This window comes from Plecotus auritus, assembly GCF_963455305.1.
Source record: "Plecotus auritus genome assembly, chromosome: 1".
NCBI lineage: Eukaryota > Metazoa > Chordata > Mammalia > Chiroptera > Vespertilionidae > Plecotus > Plecotus auritus.
Genome location: NC_137770.1, coordinates 70,393,597 through 70,406,155, shown reverse-complemented (window position 1 = coordinate 70,406,155; position 12,559 = coordinate 70,393,597). Strand labels below are relative to the sequence as shown.

At 41.1% G+C, this 12,559-nt stretch overlaps 1 protein-coding gene across 6 annotated transcripts in view; it reads left to right on the top strand.

The window, feature by feature from the left end:
* TMEM62 (transmembrane protein 62) overlaps positions 1 to 12,559 on the top strand; it is a 76,906-nt gene that overhangs the window by 22,280 nt on the left and 42,067 nt on the right. For 5 of the 6 annotated variants that reach the window (XM_080674680.1, XM_080674677.1, XM_080674678.1 and 2 more), the window contains 2 exons: positions 724 to 861; positions 3,889 to 3,934. In XM_080674680.1, coding sequence (XP_080530806.1) covers positions 765 to 861; positions 3,889 to 3,934 — 143 coding nt within the window. In that variant the 5' untranslated portion in view covers positions 724 to 764. The remainder of the gene's footprint in view (positions 1 to 723; positions 862 to 3,888; positions 3,935 to 12,559) is intronic. The other variant, XM_080674681.1, reaches the window with a different exon arrangement.

Here is a 12,559-nt window from a genome sequence, read left to right as displayed (position 1 = left end):
GAGAAGAAGCTAAAGGAGCATCTATCTTGTCCACTAGGGGATTGATCCCACCTACCTTACTGAAACACTTCTACTGATATGATGGAATAGCAGTCCTATCTTATGGCAGACTTCTATTTCAAGGGTCTGTCTAGTTTTCTAGAAATTTTGGTATTTCTTTGTCCAATCTACACCTTCCAGATTGCTTCTTGCTGTAAAAATAATATTTGGTTAGATTACAGCCATTGCCATAGACATTAGGCACCTGCCCAGACTGTTGGAATTTCTTATAATTTTTGTTAGAGTCCCATGCTCTCTTTTTTAAAGTATGTTTTTATTGATCTTTAGATTGAGAGGAAAGGAGAAGGAAAGATAGAAACATAAAATATCAAACGGCTGCCTCCCATGGGTGATGCAGTCCGCAACCCGAGCATGTGCCCTGATTGGGAATTGAACCAGCAACCCCTTGGTGCATGTGTCAGTGCTCAGTCCACTGAGCCACACTGGTCAGTCCATGCTCTCTTTAAAGATATATTTTTTCCACAACCCATTTCTAATATAGGAGGTTAAATAGGCATTTGCTAAGCTATAAGGAACAAATGAATGGACTCAAAAGTGGCTATGCTTACACATGTTGAATACTTTAAGTATCTGTTCCTTCAGTGTGCATTAAAATAAATTGAATCTTGAATCTCCTCTTGGGTTTATTTTGTATTGCAATTCATTTCTTATGTAAATCTGCAGGAGATCTGACAGATGCCAAAACAAAGGACCTGTTGGGATCTATGCAGCAGAAGGTAGAATGGCAAACTTACCACAGTATTCTGAAGAAGACAATGGTCATGGAAAAAACCAAGTGGCTTGATGTCAAAGGAAATCATGGTAAGAGTCAAGACCCACATATAATTAAGGCTATATTTTTATTCCCTCCAGGGGCCTAGATTCTTTAATCTACCTAATAAAAGAGTAACATGCTAATTGACCGTACATTCGAGACGCCCACCAGCCATTCAGGAGTGAGTATGCAAATTAACCCAACAAAATGGCGGGTTAATTTGCATACACAGGCTCCAAGTGGCCAGGAGTGGGGTGGGAGGCTTGCGATGTCACCATTGTGACACTGCAGGCATTGCGCACCACCCCAGCTGCTCCGGGCCTCTGGGCAGCGAGGGAAGGCGGAAAGGCGGCTCGGGCCAGAGCGAAGGCACTGCTGGCAGCCAGGGGAAGGAAGGCCCATTCTTGCACAAATCTTCGTGCATCAGGCCCCTAGTTTAGATTATAAAATGGGACATTGTAACCTAGGTTTAGAAATACTAAAGGCCACAATTCTGAAATACAACTATGATATGTGATTTTAAAACTACAGATGTCACCTGGCTGGTGTGGCTCAGTGGTTGAGTGGCGACCTATGAACCAGGAGGTCATGGTTCGATTCCCCATCAGGGTATATGCCCACGTGTGTGCTTGATCCTCAGTGTGGGCATGCAGGTGGCAGCCGATCAGTGATTCTCTCTCATCATTAATCTTTCTCTCCCTTCCTCTCTGAAATCAATAAAAATATATTTTAAAAATAAGTAAATATAAAAATACAGATGTCAATGTTGGCCTTAGAGGGGAAAGTTGGTATGGTCCTTTCTTTTTTACATGGAAGAAAAGCTTCTAGCAAAACCCATGCAGGTGAATATTTTAAAAAATACACATTTTGCTAGGTGAAAGAAGCCAGACTTGTCAGTTTATATACTGTATGATTCCAGTTTTATCACATTCAAGAAAAGGCAAAACTATGGATAGATAACAGATTGCAGTTGCCAGGGGTAGGGATGGGGAGAAGGTTGACTATAAAGAGGCCATCAAGAGAGAATTTTGGTGGGTAGTGGAACTGTTCTGTATGTTGATTGTGGTAGTACATATATTACCGTGCATTTCTCAAAATCTATAGAACTGTACATCACAAAGAATTACTTTTACTGTGTATAAATTAAAATTGCAAATAAATCCCCATCTGCATGAAGAGAGAAATGGATAATCCCTTTCTGTTTTTTAGATGATCATTGTTGTGATAGTAAGGAAATGAACTCTTCTCTAAAAGTATCATGATGGTAGTAGATTTGTTTGTTTTATAAAGGTTAACTTTCTTACTGGTTAGTTACTTAATTTGTCTGCTTCATTTGATTATTCATTGGTGGTAAGTACCTAATTATATTTTTAAAAACTCTACCATTTTAAGCAGATAAATCTATCTGGTGTAATATACAGTTGTTGGTTTGATTAAAAGATGCCTTTTTACAAAGCAACTATTAATTATAAATTGAAAATAGGATATCCGGCTTACAACTTTCTCTGCTATATTTATATTTCCCCTTTTCCCTGATCCTAATTAGTGGTACAGGTCAAATTCTTTTGCAATAAATAATAAATATGTGTATTTTTTAAAAAAGTTTTCCAAGCCACGGTGCTGACTTATTTCAAGTAAGAAATATCAAATAGACTCTTGTGTTTAAATAATCTGCATAGTCCTCGGAGTTCATAATAATCTAACTTAACTTGCATAGGCATAAATGTTTATGGTATGGGCATATACATACATGTTGTGCTATCAAGGGAGCAGAAACTAATCTTTACTAAAATTTATAACAATTTTTCTCTTACTAAGCAAGAAGTTACATATACATTATATTTCTTTGGGGCTAGATTGGACTTAAAGATTAATTTCTAAGGTTATTAAAAATGTAGTGGATTCCTGGAATCGAAGCAGTTTTAGCTGTTGCAGTCAGTCAAACTATGAAATCACTGTATCCTACCTAATAAAGAGAGAATATGCAAGTTGACGGTCACACTGTCACAAAGATGGTGACACCCATAGCCACAAGATGCCAGCACCTAGTCCCCTCAGCCCCGCCCGAGTCCCCCAGTCCTTTCAGCCCTATTGGGGGGTGGCGGGCACACAGTGCGGCCAGACCCATCCTCAGCCCCTCAGCTGCCCAGGGCTGGCCCGAGGCGCAGGCAAGCCTCGGATGGTGGCTGCCCAGCCGCCCAGGGCCGCCTAAGGCTCAGGTAACCAGGGCCGTCTGAGGCTTGTGCTGCCGGCAGTGGCAGCAGCAGAGGTGTAATGGGGGCGTCACCTTCCCCTGATTGCCGGGTTGCCTCCCGCCCCTGAGGGCTCCTGGACTGTGAGAGGGGGCAGACTGGGCTGAGGGACCCCCTCTAGTTTCCTGATAAGTATTCCATGACATCCTGAACCTTAACCCTTACTATTATGTAATTCCTTCCTTACTGAATCTTCTTAAGATTTAAGAGGAGAGGGGCTGTTATCAAAGTAATCTGTTTTTTAGAGGCACTTGGTATGTATCCATATATCAGGCATCAATCCAGTCCTTGCGGCTTCCAGAATCACATGTTTAAAACAATAGCAATAACCATCCAGCCTTATACTTTCAAAGTGATATGTATTCTAAAATAGTATGTAATTCAAAGTATTTATTATTCTCCAGTATACTAGATGCCTTAAACAAGTTTCCAGATAATCTGAATTCTATTTTCAAATTTTAAAATTATCAATCTCATCTATTGGCATTCTACCATTTAAAGTGTTATTGAAAGAATTGTAATTTTTCTTTAGTCATTAACACGTTTGCACTTTTTTCTTTTTAATATTTCTACTGATTTTCAGAGAGAGAGGAAGGGGGAGGGAGAGAGAAAGAGAAACACTGATGTGCGAGTGGGACATTGATTGGCTGCCTCCCACACGCTCCCCACTAGGGATTGAGCCCACAGCTCAGGCATGTGCCCTGACTAGGAATTGAACCAGCAACCTTTTGGTGCATGGGATAATGCCCAACCAACTGAGCCACACTGGCCAGGGTGCATTTTTATTTTTAAGATGATGTTTGCTCTTTTCTTTTTAATTAGATTCATTCAATGTTCCAAGTCTGGAGAGCGTCGAGAATTATTACAGGTACTGTAATGAACAGAAGACAGACCATCATGTGTTACAAAAAGGGTACAGTCAATGAATGGGTGAAAACATTTTTTAACAGATAAATTTCTATTTACAGAAACTGGTAATTTAGAAAAGGAGACTTTTTTTTTTTAATGTGTATGACATACAATTTTTTGTTTTTGTTTTGGGACTTTTTCTTTTAATTCTTTTTATTTCATATGCTTTTTCTTGGGTAATGGTACTTGTAATCCACATAGACATTATTTATTTATTTATTTATTTATTTATTTATTTATTGCCATTGATGCATAGCAGAAGTCATTTAGATCAGAGCTTGTCAACTAGAATACTATAGGTTTTAGGAATGCTGAGATATTGATTTTCTCAGCCGCTAGGGTGGCTGAAGTGCCGAGTTGGTCACCTCTGGCTGCTTTGTCCTTTCATTCCAGAATGTCATACAAATATTAAAGTTTCCTTTATGTGCCATGAATATGAAAAAGATTGTGAATGTGAAAGGATCTTGAGTTAGAAAACTGATTCTCGGATCTCAATGTGTTAAGATTCTTCTTTTGATTATAAATTCACAGTATTTCTGCATTGTCAGTCAAGTAGCAAATATTTATTGAGAGCCCATCATTGGTTAGATAGTATGAGAGATACAAGAGTAATATTCATAAGGCCTCTGTATAAATGTTTAAGATTCTGGTAGGTGGGTGTAGATCTACTGGTCATGCAGCCACCTAGACAACCCTTGTATGTAACTTCGCTTACTTATTAAACTGGTCACCTACAAAAAAAAAAAAAAGAATTAGGAGAAACCAAGGTGGCGGCATAGGTAAGCACCTAAACTGCTGCCTCGCACAACAATTTCAAAACTACAACTAAAAGACAGAACGGACACCATCCAGAACCACAGGAAAGCTGGCTGAGTGGAAATTCTACAACTAGAAGGAAAGAGAAAAGCTCACAGAGAATTGGAGGTATGGCAAAGGGTCTTTGTGCGCGCAGAAAGGAAGGGCGGCTGAGAGCCTGGCTGACTTTCTCTGGCAGAAGGGGGAAGGAAGCCCCCGACCACACTGAACCCCAGTTCCGACTGCACTGAACCCCAGTCCCGGGCGAAACCCATGGACCCAGGCTCATACAGGGGCAGTCTGGTCTCTCAGCTAGAGAGAAAGGCACCCGGAGACTCGGAGACCTGGGGGAGACCCAGGGAAGCCCCGGCGTGCCAGTGCGCACAAAGACTGCGGAGGTTGCCACAGGCTTTCCCTGGCAGAAGGGAGTCAGAAGCTCCTGACTGCACTGAACCCCAGTTCTGACTGCACTGAACCCCAGGTTCAGGCGAGCCCCTGGGGACCCACGCTCTTACGGGGGGGAATGTGGACTCTCGGGCGGAGACTCGGGAGCCGGGGAAGGCAAAGGTCTGGAGGCGCGCGTGCCAGTGCGCACAAAGGCTGCGGAGGTTGCCACAGGCTTTCCCTAGTGGAAGGGAGTCGGAAGCTCCTGACTGCACTGAGCCCCAGTTCTGACTGCACTGAACCCCAGTTCCAGGCGAGCCCCTGGGGACCCACGCTCTTGTGGGGGGAATATGGACTCTCGGGCGGAGACTCGGGAGCCGGGGAAGGCAGAGGTCTGGAGGCGTGCGCGCGCAAGGGCAAGGCTGACTGGAAGCTAAGACTGTCTGCTCCACCCTGAGACTCCACCCCATCCAAGCTGAGCACAGAGGCTATTGCAATTTGGCAAGTCTAATCGTATAAGGCTGTCTCCAGCACCGAACTTCTCCCAGCGTAGACACAGCTGATCCTTACAGCCAACTGGCCTGGAGGTCAATTCCTCCCAGTGATACCAACAACAATCAAGACTTAACTACAACAAGGCTGTACACACAGTCCACAAAGGGGTGCACCAAGAGTGTCCACCTCAGGTTAACTGGGGAGGCCAACCCACTGGGCCATATAGGAAACCTAGCACACACAAATTTACCCTACCAACTCAGGGAAGCAGTGAAATGCAGTGTCAAAGAAACAGATCACAAACGAAAGAAATGGAGGAAAACAAACGACTGGATATAGAATTCAAAACCACGGTTATAAGGCTTTTCAAGAATATCCTAGAAAAGGCCGATAAATATAACGAGACCCTCGAAGATATGAAAAAGGACCAACTAGAAATTAAACATACACTGACTGAAATAAAAAATATTATACAGAGACCCAACAACAGACTAGAGGAACACAAGAATCAAGTCAAAGAATTGAAATACAAAGAAGCAAAAAACACTCAACCAAAAAAGCAAAAAGCAAAAAATAAATCCAAAAAGTTGAAGATAGTGTAAGAAGACTCTGGGACAACTTCAAGTGTACCAACATCAGAATTATGGGGGTGCCAGAAGAAGAGAGAGAGCAAGATACTGAAAACCTATTTGAAGAAATAATGACTGAAAACTTCCCCCACCTGGTGAAAGAAATAGACTTACAAGTCCAGGAAGCGCACAGAACCCCAAACAAAAGGAATCCAAAGAGGCCCACACCAAGACACATGATAATTAAAATGCCAAGAGCAAAAGACAAAGAGAGAATATTAAAAGCAGCAAGAGAAAAACAGTTAGTTACCTACAAGGGAGTACCCATACGACTGTCAGCTGATTTCTCAACAGAAACTATGCAGGCCAGACGGGAATGGCAAGAAATATTCAATGTGATGAATAGCAAGAACCTACAACCAAGATTACTCTACCCAGCAAAGCTATCATTCAGAATGGAAGGGCAGATAAAGAGCTGCACAGATAAGAAAAAGCTAAAAGAGTTCATCACCACCAAACCAGTATTATATGAAATGCTGAAAGGTATTCTTAAAGAAGAGGAAGAAGAAAAAAGTAAAGATAAAAATTATGAACAACAAATACATATCTATCAACAAGTGAACCTAAAAATCAAGTGAATTAAAAACCTGAGGAACAGAATAATGTGGTGAATATAGTAGAATCAGGGGCATAGAAAGAGAGTGGACTGATAATTCTCATGGGGAAAGGGGTATGGGGGTTCATGAAGAGACTGGACAAAAATCGTACACCTATGGATGAGGACAGTGGGTGGGAGGTAAGGGCAGAAGGTGGGGTGGGAACTGGGTGGAGGGGAGCTACTGGGGGAAAAAGGAGAAACAATTGTAATAATCTGAATAAAGATTTATTGAAATTAAAAAAAATTATGAACAACAAATACATATCTATCAACAAGTGTACCTAAAAATCAAGTGAATTAAAAACCTGAGGAACAGAATAATCTGGTGAATATAATAGAATCAGGGGCATAGAAAGGGAGTGGACTGATAATTTTCAGGGGTAAAGGTGTATGGGGGTGGTTCAGGAAGAGACTGGACAGAAATCATACACCTATGGATGAGTGTGGGGGAGGTAAGGGCAGAAGGTGGGGTGGGAACCGGGTGGAGGGGAGCTATGGGGGGGAAAAGGAGAAACAATTGTAATAATCTGAATAAAGATTTATTTTAAAAAAAAGAATTAATACTAAAAAATATAGTCTATACCTTCAAGGAAGTCTGTCTAGCTAAAGGTGATAAAAATTGTTAGGTAACAGCTAGAAAAGAACATGAAGGAATGGCTGATGATATGCTTGATCTGTGGTCGGCAAACTGCGGCTTGCAAGCCACATGCGGCTCTTTGGCCCCTTGAGTGTTTTAACGCCACTTCTTCAAAATAGACTTGCCCAGGCTGAAAACCGACTTCTGCGCATGGGCCACAAAGTTTCAATCGCACTGTACGTGCGCGCCCGCACGTGGTATTTTGTGGAAGAGCCACACTCAAGGGGCCAAAGAGCTGCATGTGGCTCGCGAGCCGCGGTTTGCCGAACACTGTGCTAGATTATTATACATGGTAATCACTGAGAAATCAGAAAAGGTGGAGGTCAGCTTGGAGTGGACAGAGAGAAGACTTTATTTTTAATTTAATTTTTTTTTTTAATTTTGGACTTAATTGGCATATAGTATTGTGTAAGTTTAAGGTATATAGCATGTTCATATGTTACATTTATATATTGCAATATGATTACCACCATAGCTAATACCTCTGTCTTGTCACATAAATTATTTTTCTTTGTGGTGACAAGAATTAAAATCTAGTCTCTTTTCATCTTTGAAGTTATAGTATTGTTGACTACGCTCTGCATTAGGTCTTCAGAACTTATTTATCTACTAGTTGTAAGTTAAAGAAGACTATAAAAGAAGTGAAAATTGTGTCCAGTGTTTTTTATTTTTCAATATTTTTTAATAATTTTTTTAGAGAAAGGAGGGAGAGAGATAAAGATGAATAGCAAGAACATACACTGACTGAAATAAAGAATATTCATCTTTTTTAAAGGGAGCAGGGAGAGAGATAAAAACATTGATGCGAAAGAAGCATTGAACAGCTGCCTCCTGCACACTTCCTACTGAGGTTAAAGCCCTCAATCTGGGCATGTGCCCTGACAGGGAATCGAACCAGTGACCTCTTGGTGCATATGTTGACACTCAACCACTGAGCCATACTGGCTGGGCTGTGTCCAGTCTTAAAAGAGGGGGTAGCATTTCAAAAAGTAAGATACTTCGAGTGGTATATTTTAGGCAAAAACAACAACAATAAAACCAACCCCCAAACAAAAACAAAATAAAAGCTAGAATGAACTTTTGGGGACAGTAAAGAAACCGGTTATCACCAAAATTAGGGTTCATAATGAGGGTTGGTATCTTGGGGCCAATTTAATGAAGGTCTTAAGTGAGAAGCATAGAGATTTAGATGTGATGGATAATAGTTCATAATCCAGTATAGGTTCCTAAGAAGACAAGTAACATAATGAAAATAGTATCTTATAAAGATAATTGCACATCAATAAAAAGATAAGGATAAAAAAGAAAAAAGAGGGAGAGACTGAAGCTGTATAGATACCAAATAGGGGAGTCCTGCAGCAGTCCAGTCATAATATGGAAAGGGCCTGAGAAGACAAATCTATCTAAGTTCCTGGATATGGGAATGGTGGCATCAATTTGAGGATGATATGTCGAAAAGAATTGGTTACTGCCGAAACCGGTTTGGCTCAGTGGATAGAGCGTTGGCCTGTAGACTGAAGGGTCCCGGGTTCGATTCCGGTCAAGGGCATGTACCTTGGCTGCGGGCACATCCCCAGTGGGGAGTGTGCAGGAGGCAGCTGATCGATGTTTCTCTCTCATTGATGTTTCTAGCTCTCTATCCCTCTCCCTTCCTCTTTGTAAAATATCAATAAAATAAAAAAATATATATATATTAAAAAAAAGATTAAAAAAAAAGAATTGGTTACCATATAATTAGTCACCATAACTTGGAAGAGGAGGTATTCCTCTTTTGTTAATGTGAGAAAAGGACAGAGATGAAAATCTTTCACTTTTTATTAACTGTTTGTGTCTTGATTGTGATTATGGGAATGGAGTTAAGAAACATTTTCAAAGAAGAATTAATAGGGCTTAGGATCTGAGTGTTTATTGGGAAAGTAAAGTTATTAATCACTTTAAAGTTTCTTATCTTTATATTTTTGTTCTAACTGCCTAACTCCGTGGTCGGCAAACTGCGGCTCGCGAGCCACATGCGGCTCTTTGGCCCCTTGAGTGTGGCTCTTCCACAAAATACCATGGCCTGGGCGAGTCTCTTTTGAAGAAGTTTAAGTTTAAAAAATTTGGCTCTCAAAAGAAATTTCCATCGTTGTACTGTTGATATTTGGCTCTGTTGACTAATGAGTTTGCCGACCACTGGCCTAACCTATCTGAGTTTAATAAATAGCACATATCTACATATCTATCTATCTATCTATCTATCTATCTATCTATCTAAATAGCACATATCTACATATCTATCTATCTATCTATCTACCTACCTACCTACCTACCTACCTATCTATCTATCATCTATCTATCACAGAAATATCAACCTGAAGGAAAGAAATCTTGAAGTTAAATCTTGAGCTTAAGAATACACCAGAGGATGTGGAGAAAAGGGAACACTAGTTCACTGCTAGTGAATGGGAATGCACTATGGATAACAGTATGAAGTTTTCTAAAAAAATTAAAAATGGAACTGTCATTTGACCCAGTGATCCCACTTCTGGGAATATATCCTAAAAACTCCAAAACACCCATCAGAAAGAATATGTGCACCCCTGTGTTCATAGCAGCATTATTTACAATAGCGAAGATGTGGAAATAGACCAAGTGGCCATCAATAGATGAATGGGTAAAAAAGCTGTGGTATATTTACACAATGGAATATTATACAGCTGTAAAAAAGAGGGACCCTTTACCCTTTGAGACAGCATGGATGGACCTGGAGACTGTTATGCTAAGTGAAATAAGCAATCAGAGAAAGACAAATATCACATGATATCACTTACTTGTGGAATCTAATGAACAAAATGAATTGACCAACAAAATAAGAACCAAAGCATGGAGGCATGAACAGACTGACATACCTCGATGTGGGGTTGCAGGGAGGAGGGGCGATAAACCAAAACACATATGCATAGTCCATGGACACAGACAATAGGGTGGTGAAGACTTGTGGGGAGGGGGTGAGGGGAGAGAGTAGGGGATAAGCAGAGGCAGGTAAAGGGGAAGAAAATTACATCTGTAATACTGTCAACAAAAAATAAAAAAATAATTTAAAAAAGGGTGCCCCAGTGAATGCCAAAATCGAGAATTCAAAAAATGTTATTAACTATCATATATTTTAACTTCTCCCTTTAAATAGTTGGATTTATTTTTTTTAAAATTTAATAAACCTTTATTGTTCAGATTATTACAATTGTTCCTCTTTTTTCCCCCCATAGCTCCCCTCCACCCGGTTCCCACCCACCCTCTACCCTTACCTCCCCTCCACTGTCCTCATCCATAGGTGTTCGATTTTTGTCCAGTCTCTTCCCGCACCCCTACACCCCTTTCCCCCTGAGAATTGTCAGTCCACTCCCTTTCTATGCCCCTGATTCTATTATATTCACCAGTTTATTCAGTTCATCAGATTTTTAATTTACTTGATTTTTAGATTCACTTGTTGATGGACATGTATTTGTTGTTCATAATTTTTATCTTTGCCTTTTTCTTCTTCTTCCTCTTCTTAAAGAATACCTTTCAGCATTTCATATAATACTGGTTTGGTGTTGATGAACTCCTTTAGCTTTTTCTTATCTGTGAAGCTCTTTATCTGCCCTTCAATTCTGAATCATAGCTTTGCTGGGTAGAGTAATCTTGTTTGTAGGTTCTTGCTATTCATCACTTTGAATATTTCTTGCCACTCCTGTCTGGCCTGCATAGTTTCTGTTGAGAAATCAGCTGACAATCATATGGGTGCTACCTTGTAGGTAATTAACTGTTTTTCTCTTGCTGCTTTTAATATTCTCTCTTTGTCTTTTGCTCTTGGCATTTTAATTATGATGTGTCTTGGTGTGGTCCTCTTTGGATTCCTTTTGTTTGGGGTTCTGTGCGCTTCCTGGACTTGTAAGTCTATTTCTTTCACCAGGTGGGGGAAGTTTTCTGTCATTATTTCTTCAAATAGGTTTTCAGTATCTTGCTCTCTCTCTTCTTCTGGCACCCCCATAATTTTGATGTTGATATGCTTGAAGTTGTCCCAGAGGCTCCTTACACTATCTTCATATTTTTGGATTCTTTTTTTCTTTTTTCTTTTCCAGTTGGGTGTTTTTTGCTTCTTTGTATTTCAAATCTTTGACTTGATTCTTGCGGTCCTCTAGTATGCTGTTAGGTCTCTGTATAATATTTTTTATTTCAGTCAATGTATGTTTAATTTCTAGTTGGTCCTTTTTCATATCCTCGAGGGTCTCGCTAAATTTTTTGGCCTTTTCTAGGAAATTCTTGAAAAACCTTATAACCGTAGTTTTGAACTCTATATCCAGTCATTTGCTTTCCTCCAGTTCTTTCATTTGTGATCTGTTTCTTTGTCTCCGCATTTTCACTGCTTTTCTGAGTTGGTAGAGTAGCTTTGTGTGGTATGTATCCTAAGGGCCCATTGGCTCAGCCACCCCAGTTACCTGAGGTGGACACTCTTGGTGCACCCCTTTGTGGACTGTGTGTACAGCCTTGATGTAGTTAAGTCTTGATTGTTGTTGGTATCACTGGGAGGAATTGACCTCCAGGCCAATTGTCTGTGAGGATCAGCTGTGTCTATGCTGGGAGAACTTCTGTGCTGGAGACAACCTTATGCGACAAGATTGCAAAATTGCAAAAGCCTCTGTGCTCAGCTTGGATGGGGCAGAGTCTCAGGGCAGAGCAGACAGCCTTGGCTTCCCGTCAGACCTGCCCTATGGGGCCCCTGGGTCTCAGTGTTCCTCAGTAATTGCTGCAAGCACCTCTGAGAGAAAGCCGCCCTCGAGTTTCGCCCGCTGCCAGACAGTCCAATTTCTCCCCAAATGAGTCTGGGTTCCCAGAAACTCGCCCAGAACTGGAGTTCAGCCCAGTCAGGAGCTTCCGTCTCCCTCCCCCTTTAGAAAGCCAGCCGCGCACTCAGCCGCCTGTGCACTCAGCAGTCAGTCTTCTCTGCGCGCGCGCGCCTCCAGACCTCTGCCTTCCGCAGCTCCTGAGTCTCAGTGTGCTTTCTCTTTTCCTGACAGTCCCGATTCC